The sequence below is a fragment of the Dendrobates tinctorius genome, unplaced genomic scaffold (genome assembly GCF_039654945.1).
Source record: "Dendrobates tinctorius isolate UK_male_01 unplaced genomic scaffold, ASM3965494v1 ptg000051l, whole genome shotgun sequence".
NCBI classification, from domain to species: domain Eukaryota; kingdom Metazoa; phylum Chordata; class Amphibia; order Anura; family Dendrobatidae; genus Dendrobates; species Dendrobates tinctorius.
Window position 1 is genome coordinate 27,667,382 of NW_027361719.1, and position 19,673 is coordinate 27,687,054.

At 43.6% G+C, this 19,673-nt stretch overlaps 1 protein-coding gene across 1 annotated transcript in view; it reads left to right on the forward strand.

Annotated features, from left to right (window-relative positions):
• GLS2 (glutaminase 2) overlaps positions 1–19,673 on the forward strand; it is a 143,986-nt gene that overhangs the window by 49,956 nt on the left and 74,357 nt on the right. Inside the window, exons 3-4 of the mRNA XM_073576914.1 lie at positions 2,166–2,287; positions 4,865–4,994. Coding sequence (XP_073433015.1) covers positions 2,166–2,287; positions 4,865–4,994 — 252 coding nt within the window. The remainder of the gene's footprint in view (positions 1–2,165; positions 2,288–4,864; positions 4,995–19,673) is intronic.

Below are 19,673 nucleotides of genomic sequence, written 5' to 3' on the forward strand. Positions count from 1 at the left end.
GTGTCATTTCTTCTTCTGTGCCCTCCTTGATAGGTGGCATCAGGAGAAGCAGAAGTGTATGCTGAGATCACTGCTGGAGCAGTACTCATGGGAATGGATCAGATGGGGGTGACTGAACAGCTTGTCTTTATTGCAACTTTCACCTTGTAAAAATGTATTTTGACATTTTTCCAGTGAGATCAGTGAACTCTATGTGGATTCCTGGGTTGAGCATTTAGTTTATGTAGCTTTCCTCGGACAGGTGTTAAACAGCCAAGCCCAGATCCTGCTCTGCCCGCTGTTTATGGAGGCCTGCTGGCACATAGAGAAGAGAAATTCTAGAGTTAGGACCATCGTTTTGTTGGTCTTGCATCTGGGTATCCACCTCCAGTAGGCGGACATGCCAGAAAATGATACATGACAGACAGCATGTTCGCTCTGTTGGCACCATTATAATCCATGGCCTCGTCAGCACTATTGCCCGAATCACGTTTTACGTGGGGTTCGGCTGTAAGCCCTGAAGGAGCCACTGAACGGGTGCCCGGACGCAGTGTGAAAGCACCCTTAGGCCATGTGCACACGGTGGTCGTTTTCCTGAAAACTTCCTTTGACATTACAGTGTGAAGTGTAGAGAGTGGGTGGCTTCTAAGTGGAAGCCGCTTGAAGAATGGTTATGTCACGTCTTTTATCCGCGTCAAGGTTTCCGAACCTTTAATCTGTTAAAAGAAGCGACATAAGGCAGAACATGTGCACAGCAACGTCGTTTTGATATGGCTGTACGCCATGTTCATTTTATGCTTTTGCGGCACTTTTTCAGTCAGATTCTGACAGAAGCCATGTGCAAATAGCCTAAGGATGCTTTTTATAGCCAGGATATATGCAAATTGCCTCTTCACAGAGGAAGAGGACTAGAACTCTTGTGTCACCTATTGGAAGTAGCAATCCTAAAAGTCATCGACCCTTTAACGAGCCTTGCCTTATGGCTTAGTATAAAACCCAAACCAGAATCTCAATAGACAGAAACGTGTTTCAGGGTCTTGCCCCTCCTCAGCGCAAAGCATGAAATCTGATTTGGCTGTACAAACAGGCCCTCATGGACTTGTATGGGTTTGGCTGACTCTGACATTCTTTTAAAGTATTTCATATCAGGCAGTTGCTGAGTAATTTGATGCAGGAATGAGAAAAAGAACAGAGTGTCAGCTTATCAGCACGAGATCAAAGTTTGAAATTTTTGTCAAATTTCTGACATTTTTGTAAATAAATCCAAAACATATTAGCATAAAGTATAATGTGTCACGAAAACACAATCTCAAAATCACTGGGATATGTTGAAACATTGCAGAACTATAACCACATAAAGTGACACTGGTCAGATCTGAAAAAAAAAATGACAAGGTCACTAATATAAATTAAAGAGGTATTTCCATCTCCAAGATTCTAACTCAATATGTAGTAGGTGTAATAATATTAATAATAATAGCAAATACCTCCAATGAGAAATGTAGTATAGTTTTTCTGATTCGCTACCTAGCTTACCTCATGTAGGGCATTGCAGTATACATGGTTATGACCACTACTGTAAGAGCTATCTGTCACTTTATCAGTGGTCTTAATCATGGACAGCTAAGCTACTGCAATGTCCTACATGAGGTAAGCGACATAGAGAATCAGAACAACTATACTAAAATTTCTCATTGGAGGTATTTGATAATATTATTATTATTATTAGACCTACTACATAATAGGATAGGATCTTGGAGATGATCATATAGGCCCCTCAAAGTCACTTCAAATGTGATGTTGTCCCTAAAAAAATGGTTTTGTAAATGTTGTTGTAAAATTGAGAAATCGCTGGTTAACTTTTAACCCTGCTTCACCGGCGCCGGCGTGTGGTCCAGCACACGGGCGACACATGGTTGCCACAAGTATCACACTGACGGACACTGATATCTCCAGTACCGGAAATATCAGTACATGTGAAACAGGCCTTACTGTTGGAGAGTTTAGATAATTCTGTCCTTGGCTGCAGAAATTATTCCCCCACGTTGGTCAACTTTTGTTTTAATGCCTAAACTTAATTAAATCATTCTTACAACTTGCCACAAAATATAAAATGTATAAGGACAATGAAAGTCATAACTAATGCAGTCTTCATTACATTGTTTATGTGATTTGAAACATTCTAGACACTGAAAGCCAATGGACTCCTCGTATCAGACCCCAGGCTGAAGGACTGTATGGACAAGCTGCAAAATACCATGCAAGAGTCAATGATAGGAGCATCGATGGACTTAGAAATCTTTCGAAAGTATTTTTTTTTAAACTATTACACATATACTAATCAGATCACACATTCCATACTGACCTTGTGCACACCTTCAGTACTTTGTTTTGTTCCCTTTTTTTATGTGCGTTTTTGCTGCAGATTTTTCCACACTCCTTTAGGATGGGTGAAATCTGCTGCAAAAAAAGCTGAAGGAATTGACATGCGGCAGATTTAAATCTGCTGCAAATCTGCAATGAAGAAATAAGTAACAAGTGCACAAAACTTGAGGAATCTCATTCACTTTGCTGGTACTAGGAAATTCTTCAGGCTTTGTGACAAAACTGCAGAAAATAACACACTTGGACTGTGTTCACATGTTGCATTTTTTTAATGCAAATTAAAATCTGCTTTTTACAGTGCCAGCAATTTTCAGAATTGCTGACAATTTCAGAATACTAATGCAAACATTTGTTTTTTTTTTTCCTGACTGAATTGGAAAATTGCTGCTATATTGAAAACTGCAGCATGTCAATTCTTTCAGCGCTTTTGCAGCGTTTTGCAGTGTTTTTTCACATACAGAAAGCAATGAGTAAGTGCAATAAAGCAGAAAAAATATAGCAAAAAATGTCGCCATCAGTTTTTTGAAGCGTTTTTAGGGAAAAAAAAGTAGGTAGCAGGATCTGACACCCATTTATTTCTTTTTATTTTCACAAGTTTAAACCAGTAGCTTGTGTCCTCACAGGAGGCTGGCAGTTAGGATTAGTACCGTGTAATTCAATTAGTGATATGTGTTAAAGTAAACATTGCCTTACCATCTCAATGCCTGACCAATGTGTGACAGTAAACAATGTCCTACTAAAGTGTGACAGTAAACAGTGCCCTGCCAACATGTGACAGTAAACAATGCCAGACCAATATGTGAACGTAAACAATGAATTACCAATGTCTGAACATAAAGAATGTCTGACCAAAATGTGACATTAAAGAATGTCTGACCAAAGTGTGAGAGTAAACAATGACTTACCAATGTGTGAAAGTAAACAATGACTTACCAATGTATGAATGTAAACAATGCCCAACCAATGTGTGAACATAAACAATGCCCGACCATTGTGTGAAATTAAGCAATGTCCGACCAATGTGTGAATGTAAACAATGCCCAACCAATGTGTGAAAGTAAACAATGTCCAAGCAATGGGTGAAAGTAAACATTTTCCCAACCAAAGTGTGACAGTAAACAATGCCCAACAAATGTGTACAAACAAAGCCAGACCAATGTGTGAAAGGAAACAATGGCTGACCAATGTGTGACAGAAAACAATGCCCAACAAATGTGTACAAACAAAGCTGGACCAATGTGTGAAACTAAAAAATGGATGATCAATGTGTGATAGTGAACAATGCTCGACCAATATATGAAATTAAACAATGTCTGACCATTTGAATGCTCAGTCAATGTGTGAAATTGAACAATACATGACTAACTCAATCACCTTACCAATGTGTGAAAGTAAATAACGTCTGACGAACTCAATGCACTGCATTGTAATTGTGTTTTTTTTCTGTTAACTCATATGATTTTCTTTGTTCAGAATAGTCACTATTTTTTCAGACATAAAAATCTCTTTGCATTACATAATTTGTCAAATTGCTCTTTTTTTCCAAATGTTTTATGGTTTCACATATGTCTTGCATTGGTGCCCTAACACCTGGCATTGTTCATGCTTGTATGGTGGAAGCAAAGCTGAACATTGGGATCCTGAAAAACACAGCAAAAAATGCAGCAAGAAAAGCAGTATAAAACACATCAAAACGTACTTTTTGTCTGCAGCTTTTTTTTACTGCCTAGAGATCTGGTTTTGTCTGCAGAAAAAAGCAGCAAAAAAGCAAAGTGTGGACATAGCCGCTGTTTTAGGAGAACTTGCAACAGGTTGTCATTATGTGCTTCTAGCTTCCCCCCAACCTTCTCCATTGAATTGTAATAGTAATCTCCTATCTCAGTAATGAGAAAATCTATCTTCACTGAATACAGATTTTACCCATGAAATGAATGTGAAATCTCAATCCAGAATGAAAAAGAAGCACATTTCTCTAATAAAATATATTACAAATTTGTTTATTTTCATGTGTACTATTAAATTATGAAATGAAAGTTAAAATTAGTTATTGTTTACTATGACCAGTCACTTGCTCAAAAAAATGAATGAAAAACCTTGCAAAAATCCCTGCGCTCTTCCGATTCTGCATCCCTTTTCCAGTTTGCCCTGCATCACTACATTCCAGAGATATTCACAATTGTTTCTTCTGGTGTGCAATATGTGAAATCTCTTCTAGCAGTTCAACTGGATGTTGCTTCAAATTTTTCTCTGTTGGTGTGCATTTTCACCCCTCCCTCCATATTGCTGCCAATCACAGTTTGGAAGCATATGAGAGACTGCTAGGTCAGCTGCCGATTGGCAGGAATTGGGCAGGAGGATTTGAAAGAGCACGCCCTCAAAGAAGCCTCTGAAGAAAGTCAAGCAGATATTTTAAACCTTGCACTCCAGAAGATACAACTGTTATAATGTGAAACCAGCCTTACCGGTACATAGTAATAATTCTAGAATATTTTTTCTACAGGTGTGTTCAGAGTAACATTGTTCTGCTGACTCAGGTTGTATGCAAGAAGTGTGTGATTCCAGATTTTGAGCAGTTCTCATTAAACATAAACCGGCTGTACGAGAGCACACTCAGTATAAAGGAAGGGGAGGTGAGCACATCTTATATTTTTAAAAGGTATGAAGCATAATGTTTTATAGTGGCAAATCTAAACTATGTAATATATGGAAAAAAATATAAAATAAGTGTGTTAGAGTCCTACAGTCATTTACTTACAGTCGTATAATGATCTTTAGCTTCACACAAATGATTTAGAAAAAAATTGTTTTAAAATAAAGAATTCTTGTAATTGATTGCTGCAGTGCAAATACAACTAATATACATGATGTGATGATAAATATATGATGTAACGTTACAGGAAAATTACATTTAGTACTCACAGCAGCCTCCGGCTTTCAGTCAAAAAGGCGCAGCTTCAGTCACTGCTCAGTGCATAGTGAGCGGCCACTGTAACCACTCCCCGGCACTGACTGACAGCCAACTCTGCAGTGCATCATTTTTGAACCAGCTTTCAATCAGTGGTGTTGTCACTATGTATTGAGTGACAACTGAAGCCGCGCTGGCTGAAATTCTACGACTGAATGCCAGAGGCTGCCGGGAGAAATAAAGATCACTACATCCTACTAGCCGAGCTTTCAGTGCAGTGGCCGCACAGCTTTAGAATGCTATTAACTTTCAGTTTAACCCCATATCTCTAGGTGTATTAATGGTTTTTGACAGGTTCCTTTTAAATTACACGTTTACATTAAACAATTTCAGTAGGTAAAATTCCTTTAATCCAGCATCCCCAAACCAGAATCAGGGGATTGACAAGTAATAACTAACTTTCAAAAAATCAGCTACGGTTAGAGTTGAGCGATACGTCCGATACTTCAAAGTATCGGATCGGAATGGATCGGCCGATCTTAAAAAAAAGTATCGGTATCGCCGATTCCGATACCGGAAGTCCCATTCAAGTCTATGGGACTTCCGGTATCGGAATAAGAAAAATCCTGTTTTTCCCTTGTACAGCCTCTCTGGGGTCTGTACGGGCCTTTCGGGGGGCTGTGCCGGCCTGCCAGGGGGTCTGTGCAGGCTCCGGTGGTCTGTGCCGGCCTGCCGGGGGGCTGTGCCGGCCTGCCAGGGGGGCTGTGCAGGCTCCGGTGGGCTGTGCCGGCCTGCCGGGGGGCTGTGCCGGCCTGCCGGGGGGCTGTGCAGGCTCCGGGGGGCTGTGCCGGCCTGCCGGGGGGCTGTGCAGGCTTCGGGGGTCTGTGCAGGCATCGTCCGATGGGACTACAAGTCCCATCGGGCGATGCCTGCTACCATGACAGTGATTGACACATTAGCCAATGATGGGACAGTAGTAGTCCCATCATCCGGCTAATGTGTTGAATGTAAAAAAAAAAAAAAAATTACATGCTACATACATACAACATGCATACTACATACATGCTACATTCATACTACATACATGCTACATTCATACTACATATATACTACATGCAACATACATACTACATACATACTACATGCAACATACATACTACATATATACTACATGCATGCAACATGCATACTACATATATACTACATGCTACATACATACTACATATATGCTACATACATACTACATATATACTACATGCATGCTACATACATACTACATACATACTACATATATGCTACATGCATACTACATGCTACATACATACTACATATATACTACATGCATGCTACATACATACTACATGCTACATACATACTACATATATACTACATGCATGCTACATACATACTACATGCTACATACATACTACATATATACTACATACATACTACATACATACTACATGCATGCTACATACATACTACATGCTACATACATACTACATATATACTACATGCATGCTACATACATACTACATGCTACATACATACTACATATATACTACATACATACTACATACATACTACATGCATGCTACATACATACTACATGCTACATACATACTACATATATACTACATGCATGCTACATACATACTGCATGCTACATACATACTACATATATACTACATGCATGCTACATACATACTACATGCTACATACATACTACATATATACTACATACATACTACATGCATGCTACATACATACTACATACATACTACATGCTACATACATACCACATATATACTACATACATACTACATACAATACATTCATACAATACATACATAGACATACAGTACATATAACATAGAGTAACATACTTACCAATACTTGTCACATTGTTCCCCGAAGCCATTGTCTTTTACGGAATAAATATTAACATAACAAACCACAAAAATACTCACCCACGATCCGAAGCAGTCCACGAGTGTGTCCCACGACGATCTTGGGTAGAGAACTGCAGCATCAGCTGTTGCTGCCGTTCTCTACGGGCTGCAGGAATCCAATGACGGAAGGTAGGTATCCTTCCGCACTGTATTCCTCCGCCACTTAAAAAAAAAAAAGTCCCTAGTCTCACTTTATGCCATTGCTGTGTGGGAAATTCCCACGCAGCAATGGCATAAAGTGAGACTAGGGACTTTTTTTTTTTTTAAGTGGCGGAGGAATACAGTGCGGAAGGATACCTACCTTCCGTCATTGGATTCCTGCAGCCCGTAGAGAACGGCAGCAACAGCTGATGCTGCAGTTCTCTACCCAAGATCGTCGTGGGACACACTCGTGGACTGCTTCGGATCGTGGGTGAGTATTTTTGTGGTTTGTTATGTTAATATTTATTCCGTAAAAGACAATGGCTTCGGGGAACAATGTGACAAGTATTGTTAAGTATGTTACTCTATGTTATATGTACTGTATGTCTATGTATGTATTGTATGAATGTATTGTATGTAGTATGTATGTAGTATATATGTGGTATGTATGTAGCATGTAGTATGTATGTAGCATGCATGTAGTATGTATGTAGTATATATGTAGTATGTATGTAGCATGTAGTATGTATGTAGCATGCATGTAGTATATATGTAGTATGTATGTAGCATGTAGTATGTATGTAGCATGCATGTAGTATGTATGTAGTATGTATGTGGTATGTATGTAGTATATATGTGGTATGTATGTAGTATGTATGTAGTATGTATGTAGTATGTATGTAGCATGTAGTATGTATGTAGTATGTATGTAGTATGTATGTAGCATGTAGTATGTATGTAGCATGCATGTAGTATATATGTAGTATGTATGTAGTATATACACTCACTGGCCACTTTATTAGGTACACCTGTCCAACTGTGTGTTAAGACTTAATTTCTAATCAGCCAATCACATGGCGGCAACTCAGTGCATTTAGGCATGTAGACATGGTCAAGACAATCTCCTGCAGTTCAAACCGAGCATCAGTATGGGGAAGAAAGGTGATTTGAGTGCCTTTGAACGTGGCAAGATTGTTGGTGCCAGAAGGGCTGGTCTGAGTATTTCAGAAACTGCTGATCTACTGGGATTTTCACGCACAACCATCTCTAGGGTTTACAGAGAATGGTCCGAAAAATAAAAAAAATCCAGTGAGCGGCAGTTCTGTGGCCGGAAATGCCTTGTTGATGCCAGAGGTCAGAGGAGAATGGGCATACTGGTTCGAGCTGATAGAAAGGCAACAGTGACTCAAATTGCCACCCGTTACAACCAAGGTAGGCAGAAGAGCATCTCTGAACGCACAGTGCGTCGAACTTTGAGGCAGATGGGCTACAGCAGCAGAAGACCACACTGGGTACCACTCCTCTCAGCTAAGAACAGGCATCTGATGGCTACTTTCAGCAGGATAATGCGCCATGTCATAAAGCTCGAATCATCTCAGATTGGTTTCTTGAACATGACAATGAGTTCACTGTACTCAAATGGCCTCCTCAGTCACCAGATCTCAATCCAATAGAGCATCTTTGGGATGTGGTGGAACGGGAGATTCGCATCAGGGATGTGCAGCCGACAAATCTGCGCCAACTGTGTGATGCCATCATGTCAATATGGTCCAAAATCTCTGAGGAATGCTTCCAGCACCTTGTTGAATCTCTGCCACGAAGAATTGAGGCAGTTCTGAAGGCAAAAGGGGGTCCAACCCGTTACTAGCATGGTGTACCTAATAAAGTGGCCAGTGAGTGTATGTGTTATGTATGTAGTATGTATGTAGTATATATGTGGTATGTAGTATGTACTGTATGTAGTATGTATGTAGCATGCATGTAGCATGCATGTAGTATGTATGTAGTATATATGTGGTATGTATGTAGTATGTATGTAGTATGTATGTAGTATGTATGTAGCATGTAGTATGTATGTAGCATGCATGTAGTATATATGTAGTATGTATGTAGTATGTATGTAGTATATATGTGTTATGTATGTAGTATGTATGTAGTATATATGTGGTATGTATGTAGTATGTATGTAGTATGTATGTAGTATGTATGTAGCATGTAGTATGTATGTAGCATGCATGTAGTATGTATGTAGTATTTTTTTTTTTTTTTTAACATTTAACACATTAGCCGGATGATGGGACTACTACTGTCCCATCATTGGCTAATGTGTCAATCACTGTCATGGTAGCAGGCATCGCCAGATGGGACTTGTAGTCCCATCGGACGATGCTTGCACAGACCCCCGGACATCAGCACAGCCCCCCGGCAGGCCGGCACAGCCCCCCGGCAGGCCGGTACAGACCCCCACAGGGTGCACAGACCACCGGCAGGCCGGCACAGCCCCCCGGCAGGCCGGTACAGACCCCCACAGGGTGCACAGACCACCGGCAGGCCGGCACAGCCCCCCGGCAGGCCGGTACAGACCCCGGGCAGTCCACACAGCCCCCCGGCAGGCCGGCACAGCCCCCCGGCAGGCCGGCAGAGACCCCCGGAAGGCCCGAAATGACGGCGCATCATGATGCGCACACACCGCGCATCATGATGACGTCAGGCTGTCAATCAACTTTGAACTTCCGATTCCAATGCCGACTTCCGATATTGAAAAAATATCGGAAGTCGGTATCGGAATTCCGATACAGCAAGTATCGGCCGATACCCGATACTTGCGGTATCGGAATGCTCAACACTAGCTACGGTGTAAAGATGCTTATCACCGTATTCAAAACCCTCAGGGGTTAACTATCAAGAGCTAGGAGGATTCCCTACTTCATAAAACATAACCTTTAATCAGTCATTAAAACCTAAGACATCATAAAAACACAGAACAAACATAACAGTGCTCGTGCAAATCAGTGCTCATTAAAAAATGGTTCGGTCTCACCACTAGTCACGGACATGGTACTCCCGGTCTATTCTCGGATGTGTTCTGCTGGGTAATGGATCCACACGGTGGAGCAGGACAGCATACGGGGAAAGGGATATACATGTATAATGATCCCTATCCTCCCTGTCGTGCCCAAGTTTTGCTCCTGCCCTCACAAGGACAGGCCCCGAGTGGACCCTATAGTGTCACCCCCAATGTGTAAAAACGGGGGTGGGACATATGCTTAATAGGGTCTATTTAAGGATACTCCACCATCTACACATGGGACTTACTTTTTGGCAGTGACTTGGACAGTCACTCTGCTGGATAAGGCACTCAGCCACTGCGGGGCCTTTATATAAGATATGGACAATTCTCAGAATAAACCCCCACTTTTTGATTTATCTATCTAAACTCCCCTGATGAATCCCCACTATTGGGGAGGAAATGCGTAGGGAGCCAGTACCCCGTTTTTACACATTGGGAGTGACACTATAGGGTCCACTCGGGGCCTGTCCTTGTGAGGGCAGGAGCAAAACTTGGGCACGACAGGGAGGATAGGGATCATTATACATCTACTGTATATCCCTTTCCCCGTATGCTGTCCTGCTCCACCATGTGGATCCATTACCCGGCAGAACACATCCGAGAATAGACCGGGAGTACCATGTCCGTGACTAGTGGTGAGACTGAACCATTTTTTAATGAGCACTGATTTGCACGAGCACTATTATGTTTGTTCTTTGTTTTTGTGATGTCTTAGGTTTTAATGACTGATTAAAGGTTATGTTTTTATGAAGTAGGGAATCCTCCTAGCTCTTGATAATAACTAACTCTACACTGACTGACAGCTGGTTGTCATACATAAATGCCAATCAGAGGTTATTTAACGGCTTATTTACACAGACCGACCACACTTCTTATTAGGCCGATGTCACACTAGAGAGAAATACGGACGAGTAAGAGGCGTAAAAACCTCACACTAAACACGGACCAATGTTTCTTTATGGGACAGCTCCTAACAGTCGTATATTTCTCGGCCGTATTTTACGGCCATACGCCAATGCAAGTCTATGGGGGCGCAAAAAATACGGATTACACATGGACCAGACGTGTGACTTGCGAGAAATACGCACCCGGTGTCCTTTAACAAAAGCCGGCAATTCATTTAGCGAGACAATAAAATCACACTGACATGTTTAATAAAGAAACGAAAGAATATATATATACACATAGAATACATATACAGTACAGACCAAAAGTTTGGACACACCTTCTCATTCAAAGAGTATTGGGAGGACTGAACTTGGTGGAAGGCATTACTCTTTATACGGAAGGCAGAGACAGGATGATGTCGCTGGCTTCATATGTCTACAACAACTACAGCGGGGTTTTTTTTCTCCATAAATGTGTTTATTAAACTTTTCAAAATAAGGTACAACAATCCAGAAAGTTGTTATACATATGAATACATCAGAATATACAGACAGGTAAGATACAACATTGCGAGGGACAAAACAAGCTTGTAATCCTAGATCTCTCAAATCAGACACGTCATGTCCATTCACATTTTTACAGCGGGGTTTTTGTTGGGACCAAAAGTGGCCGGATTAAAAAGATTCGGGCAGATGGTCCTCCGTACGGTGGCATTCAGTATGAAGTAGTACACGCAATGAGAGATGGAAGTCCATTCCTTAGGGACATGGCATTTTCCACGGACAGTAAATACCTCTACATCATGTCAGAAGGACAGGTAATTGGGCCATATGACGACACTCAGATCTACCTCTCTGGCCCAGACATCACCTCTCTGCTGTCCAGAATCCTGGAGTGTCTAGCAGCCATATCCTCCTTCTCCTCTCGCTTCCTCAAGCTCAATGTGGACAAATCCGAACTCATCATCTTTCCTCCATCTCACAGATCTTCCTTACCTGACCTATCTATCACAATTAATGACATCACGCTTTCCCCAGTACCGGAAGTCCGCTGCCTTGGAGTAACCCTTGACTCTGCCCTGTCCTTCAAACCACACATCCAAGCTCTTTCTACCTCCTGTCGCCTCCAGCTCAAAAATATTTCCAGAATCCGTCCTTTCCTCAACCTTCTAAAATGCTTGTGCACGCCCTCATCTCCCGCCTCGACTACTGCAACATCCTTTTCTGTGGTCTCCTTGCTAACACCCTCGCACTTCTCCAGTCCATCCTTAACTCTGCTGCCCGACTAATTCATGTCTCTCCTTGCTACTCCTCCGCTTCTCCCCTCTGCAAGTCTCTTCACTGGCTTCCATTCCCTCAACGTATCCAGTTCAAATTACTAATACTGACCTACAAGGCCATCTATTACCTGTCTCCCCCATATGTCTCTGAACTAATCTCCCGATACCTTCCCTCACGTAATCTCCAATCCTCCGAAGACCTCCTTCTCTCCTCCACACTTATTCGCTCCTCACCCAACCGCCTCCAAGACTTCTCCCGAATAGCCCCCATCCTCTGGAATTCTTTGCCCCAACATGTCCGACTATTAACCACATTCGGATCCTTCAGACAGATCCTGAAAATCCACCTCTTCAAGAAAGCCTACAGCCTGCAATGACCCCACTACTTCCTCACCACTACTGGAGATATCACCTCAACCAACACCGGAACTGCTGCAACCCCCCAACCTACTGTCTCCTTCCCCACCATCCTGTAGCATGTAAGTGGAGCGCCCCGCGGGGCCTGGGGGTACTCGTACCGGGCCCGTCGACTTCCATGAGGGACGGTGTCACGGCGGCGGCGACCCGGTCCGTGGCCCAGAGGCGTCCAGTAATAAAATAGGGGAAAGTTGTGTGGTATTTACTGTATGTGGTAAAAATAAAGATAATGTTTATAGATGGTGAAATATGTGACGCCACCTGTAGTATTCTAGTCAGAGGTGACCAGCGCTGCGGTGTTGCTTCTCTGGGATGGACGTTGGGCGCAGCTGATGTTGTAGCCCTCCACAGGTAGGGCTGTAGTCCCAGGGTAAAGATGTTAAATAAATAGTAAAAGTGGCTGTAAACGTTGGGGTGCAGATAAATGAGAGAAAGACACAGAGAGGTGCAGTTTCTTTACCTTTTACTGGTAATAGGTTGCAGTCTGGAGTACTACATACAGGTGATGGAATGAGTCCGGCTCGCCTGGAGGCATTCAGGGGATCCACCTTGCCAGGTGGGGATTTAGGATCTTCCTTTCTGCGCTATGTGTGTGGGTCTCCGCTGTATACGACTATGCTGCGACCCTCTATTCGTGATGGTTTCACTAACCTGTACGGCTGTCATCGTGAGCTTATTCCACGGGTACCGTCCTTTTCACCGTCAGCCCCGGGCTCCTTATCTGTTGACGTCCCCTCAGGTGTTCAATGTGCACAGGAATCTACAATTCCCTGTACTTTCAGATTCGGCTGTCAGGACTTACAGCTCCTGTCAGCCTAGGACTCTGATGTCCTTTTTCTCTTTATTAGCGCTTCACTCAGGGGTCTGCTATATGCAGTATTTTAGCTTCCCTAGAGTCTTAGTCTCTGCTTTTGTCCTTTTCCTCTTCACAGATCAGCTCTGCCTATTGAGCTCCTCTCATATCAGCTCCCTGTCTTCATCTCACAGGATCTTCCAGGAAGATCTCTTTACCTCACGTCCTCTCGTTTAACTGTCATTATTTCTCCTCACAGCTGTTTTGTTTCCATGACAACCCCCTCAGCTGACTTCTAGCTGACTCACCAACCTCCTCTGCTGGCCAGAATTTATAAGGCATCTCCCTTTTCTGACAAGCAGCAGGAAATTGTGATTAAATCTATGCTGCCTGGCATGGGGGTCCCTTTTTGCCTCCAAGCATGACCTTACCCATTAGAGGGAGGTAATGTCACCGTGACAACCGGACTCTGGGGTGTCACATTCCCCCCAGTTAAGTTCAGTACTCCTGGACTGAGGAAAATATAACAAGAATTGTTAACAACAACAATTAATGAAAATCTACAAAGTCTTAAAAATTGTAAAAATTATCAAAAACCAGACAAGAAAAAGAAAACAATGGCACAGTTACTGCAGCGACCAGTCCTTAAGCTGCTATCCAGGAATTGTCTTTGTGCTTGTACCTGGAGTTTAGTTGGTGGGAACTGCCTTAACCCACTTTGTGTGTCGTCCCTGGGTGTGGCTACAGGGCACTCTGTAGATGGGCCTGTTTTCCAGCCATGCCGACGGCTTATTTTTAAGGCCTTTTTGGAGTAACCTTTAGCTGGTTATTGCGAATACTTTAAAAAAAAGGTTCTTACATTAAGTCTCTGTAGGCTCTCATGCTTAACGGTTACTACTATACATTCTTATTACTTTATTTACATTACGTAATCTCTGTAACGGGCAGGGATCTGACCTCTAGTACTACGAGTGGATCTACCCAGTATAGGTATTTCTGATGACCTAACCTGTTCTCTGATGTCTGCTGTTGGTGCATTAGTCACTACGCTATAAGTAGACTTGTGTAAGATAGGTATTCTAGACTGCCTTCTCTCTACTCTTAGACTCACCATAAGATTGTTAGATTCGCTGTTAGCAGGGGACAGATTTCCGCATTACTCTGCAGATATGGTATCTGTTACTGGAGCTATTTCATTATGAGTCTCTTCTTCATCTGGTGCAGTAGGCTGATGAAAGGTTAGTACTGGTACTACTATTGCCTGATTTACTTGTGTCCACGTCCGTGGAAATTCTCCAAGTATAGTTTGAATCTTTTCTTCCACCTCTACTATGGGTTGTGGAGTGTCCTGGACTTCTTTCTTTCTTCAATTGATCAGGGCACATCTTTAGATGATCTCTTGAGACTGTTTCGAAGGTTTCTCCTCCAACTTTGCTGATGATACATACTTTGGTGTTATTAAAGTCTGAAGGTATCACAGTGTATGGCTCTGCTTCCCACTGGTCATCTAGTTTGTGAACACGTCTCTTTCTTTTAAGTACTTGTTCTCCTGGTGTTAAGGGAACTGCAGGGGCATGTTGGTTGTAATTTCTTTCCTGCCTCTGTCTTGCTTGGAACAAACTTTTCTCCACACATTCTTGTACTTTGCGGTATTGTTGTTGCCGCTCTGTATCCCAGTCTGCATCTGGTGATGTTGTCTCTGGTGTTAAGACTCCCATATCTAAATCAATGGGTAACTTGCCTGGTCTTGCTCTCATCAAGTAGGCCGGAGTGCAATTTGTGGAGTTTACCGGTATATGATTATATAGATCTACCAGATCTGGCAACTTCTCTGGCCACTGGTTTCATTCTTCCAGAGGTAAGGTCTTCAATAAGTCAATGACCACTTGGTTCATCTTCTCACACATGCCATTTATCTGTGGATGGTACGGCTTCGTTCTGATTTTCTTGCAACCGTACATGTCACAGAACTCCTGGAACACTTCTGCCTCAAAGGCTGGACCTTGGTCAGTAAGCACTTGTTCAGGGTATCCGTGCGGTCGACAAAAGTGCAGCTGAAATGCCTTGGCTGCTGTCTTCGCTGTTTGGTCTTTAACAGGCACAACTACCAAGAACCTTGAGTAATGGTCCACGATGGTCAAAGCATAGGTGTAGCCATTCCTACTTGGAGTTAACTTCACGTAATCCAAGGCTACCAGTTCAAGCGGCTGTTTTGTGATGATCGGCTGTAATGGGGCTCGCTGGCTGTTTCGGTCTTTTCTGCGCAGGTTGCATAGACCACATTCTTGGCACCACTTCTCAATGGAACTCCTCATGCCAACCCAGTAGAATCTTTCACGAAGTAGAATTTCCATTTTCTTCCAGTCGAAGTGTCCTGCTCCATTGTGGTACGCCTCTAAGACCATTGGCGCATCCCTCTTCGGGACTACCACCTGCCAGACCAGTTCGTGTGTGCGCAAGTTGATGTTTCTCCGACACAGTTTACCCTCGTAGATGAACAGCTTGCCTCTCTCCTTCCATAGCTGTTGTGCTTCCTGTGGGTCATCTGGACCAGGGTGTGCATCAGCTTGTGCCAGGAACTCCTTTACTAGGCGAACAGCTGGGTCACTATCTTGTGTCTCTGCCCACTCATGATGGGGTAATGGATTCAGAGTTACCTCTCGTACGACAAAGCGCTTATTCCTCACTCCTTGAGAGTGCTGGGCTGCAATTGGATGGTGGAAGGCTGGTAACTCGATTTCTTCAAGTTCTTTTGGATCTTCCCCCCCCCGTCTGGTGAATTGGGCATCCTGGACAGCGCATCTGCATTAGCGTTCTTATGTCCTGCTCGGTACTTGATGGTGAACTTGTAGTTGGACAGCCGGGCCATCCATCGCTGCTCAAGTGCCCCAAGCTTTGCCGTTTCAAGGTGGGTTAGCGGATTATTGTCCGTGTAGATGGTGAACTTTGCAGAAGCCAAGTAGTGCTTGAAGCGCTCTGTTACCGCCCAGACTATGGCAAGGAACTCCAGCTTAAAGGAACTGTAGTTGTCGGGGTTCCTCTCAGTGGGACGAAGCTTCCTGCTGGCGTAGGCAATCACTCTCTCTCTGCCTTTCTGCACTTGTGACAGCACTGCTCCCAATCCCACGTTGCTGGCATCAGTGTAAAGTACAAACGGTTGGTCATAGTCAGGGTAGGCCAGTACCTCATCTCCCGTGAGGGCCAGTTTCAACTTGGTGAAGGACTCGTCTATCCTTTTGTTCCACTCGAATGGAAGATTTTTGTTCTTCGCCTTCTTGGATTGGCCCACTAGAAGATCTTGCAGCGGTGCTGCTATCTTGGTGAAGTTCTTGATAAATCTTCGGTAGTAGCCTACTAACCCAAGAAATTGCCTCACTTCATGGATAGTGCTGGGTCTTTGCCAGTCCCGGATAACGGTGACTTTGTCAGGATCGGGTGCCACACCTTCCGCGCTCACCACATGGCCTAGGTACTGCACCTTGGGTTTCAAAAGGTGACATTTGCATGGTTTTATTTTCAGGCCAAAGTTTGACAGGGCTTCGAATACCTCGGCTAGGTGCTTCAAATGGTCTTCGTAGGTTTTGGAGAAGACAATGATGTCATCCAGGTACAGCAGAACGGTTTCAAAGTTTTTATGTCCAAGGCAGCATTCCATTAACCGCTGAAATGTTCCTGGTGCATTGCTGAGCCCGAACGGCATGTACTGTAGTTAAACTCGCAGAGGCCCATTAGTGTTGTAAATGCTGTCTTCTCTTTGTCTGCCTCTGCTACAGAGACCTGCCAATACCCACTTGTGAGATCTAAGGTAGAGAAATAATTAGCAGTTCTCAGTGCAGCTAGTGATTCCTCAATTCTAGGCAATGGGTATGCGTCTTTATGTGTAATGCTGTTAATCTGCCTGTAGTCTACACACATCCTCATAGTACCGTCTTTCTTCTTAACGAGGACTAATGGAGCTGCCCAGGGGCTACAACTATCTCTGATTACCCCAGCCTCCTTCATCTCCCATAACATACTCTTGGCACATTGATAGTGTGCTGGGGGTACAGGCCGGTATCTCTCTTTATTGGGTGGATGATCTCCGGTGGGGGATATGATGTTGAACCCCTTTTGCTTGCCCAAAGTCTAGAGGATGCTTGCTGAAAACCTGTTGCCCCATGCTTTTGGTGTGAAGGGTTGGAGTCAGTGCCTACATGTAGCTGCTGACACCAATTTTCCTGTTGCCCTTCAGAGCCTTCTCTTCCACCTTGTCAGACGGAAGCAAGGGTTCTAGTGCCTCTTTTGCATTGTTACTGACGGTGAGCAATTTAGCAAGGTGGCATACCGGGGTAACTGGACCTCTCTCTCCCCACAATTTAAGATGAGTATTGGTACTCTCCCCTTGCGGACATCAACTACCCCTCTGGCTGTCAGGATAGTGGGCCTACTATCAGAGTACATGGGTTCTACAAGGGCTTGGTAATCTTGACCCCTTAGGCCTATTGCTGCCCGACACCAAATTAACATTTCACTTCTGGGAGGTACTGCAATGGGGAAAGGATCACTTACTCTGACACTGCCGACTTCTCCACCAGACAGCTCTACCTGTTGTCTCTGCATCAGGGCTCTGATCACCTTTTGCAGGACCCGCTGCTGACTGGAGCTGGCGGTCTCGGCTACCTGTTGTAACAAAACAATTATTTCTCCAAGACAATTTTCAATTAAATTAGTGCCTAAAGAGATCATAGGATGGCATTCTCATTTGTCAATATCAACTATTATCAAACATTGCGATTGCAATTCTACTCGGCCAATTTTGATGGTCACCTCTTTATATCCCATCTGAGGCAAGGGCTGATCATTGCTGGCCAATATGGAAAGGTCTTTATCTGGGCGGTGAGTAATGTCTGAATCTGCCCAGTACTGCTTAAAAAGAACATATGGTATCGTTGTCACCTGTGAACCGGTGTCCAGTAAAGCGTTCATCGGAAAACCGTCAATCACAACAGGCAAGACTGGTCGTCCTGCTACGTACTTGTCTCACCAATTTGGTGGGCCTGGTCGTCTTACTCCTGGGGATTGGCCCTTTGCCCCAGGGGTTGCTTGTCTAAATGATAGTATCTTGCTAGGTGTCCTGTCTTGTTGCAGCGGCGACAGATGGGCTGTCCGTCCTCGTCGTAACAATCGCTGTCTCTCCCTCTGGTCGGTGGGATCCTCTTCTGCTGTCGCCACGGGATGTCATCTGGACTGGAGGCCAGCTGGATCTTTTTCTTTGGAGTCACTTGCAGGGACTACACAGTTTTTGTTAGTGTAGCCACACTTTTAGTTAGTTCCTTGACTTGGAGATGTAAGTCTGCAGCAGAATCATCATCTTGGGACGGCTTGTCAGTCTCAATAGAGGTCTTTGGAAAGGATATAATAATAATAAATTTTATTTTTATAGCGCCGACATATTCCACAGCACTTTACATTTCAGAGGGGATTTGTACAGACAATAGACATTACAGCATAACAATAATCACATACAGTAGATTATAACAAATAACAAGAGGAGTGAGGGCCCTGCTCGCAAGCTTACAGTCTATGAGGAAAGAGGTAGACACGAAAGGTGGGTGGTAACAGTTGCTCTGATTGTATGGACCAGCCATAATGTTAAGTGTGTAACAGTACAGACACAGAGGGCTAATGGATGCATAAAGCATGTGGGAACATGATGCTGGGAACCTGGTTATGGTAAAACTTTTGGCTCTGCCACACAGGGATAGGTTAGGTTAATGTGTTGAGGCGATAGGCCAGTCTGAATAAATGCGTTTTCAGGACACGCTTAAAATTGTGGGGATTGGGGACTAATCGTATTGACCTGGGAAGTGCATTCCAAAGAATTGGCGCGACACGTGTAAAGTCTTGGAGACGGGAGTGGGAGGTTCTGACTATTGAGGATACTAACCTCAGGTCATCAGCAGAATGGAGGGCGCGGGTAGGGTGGTATACTGAAACAAGGGAGGAGATGTAGGGTGGTGCTGAGCCATGGAGGGCTTTGTGGGTGAGGGTAATAAGTTTATACTGAATTCTGGAGTGGATGGGTAGCCAGTGTAATGACTGGC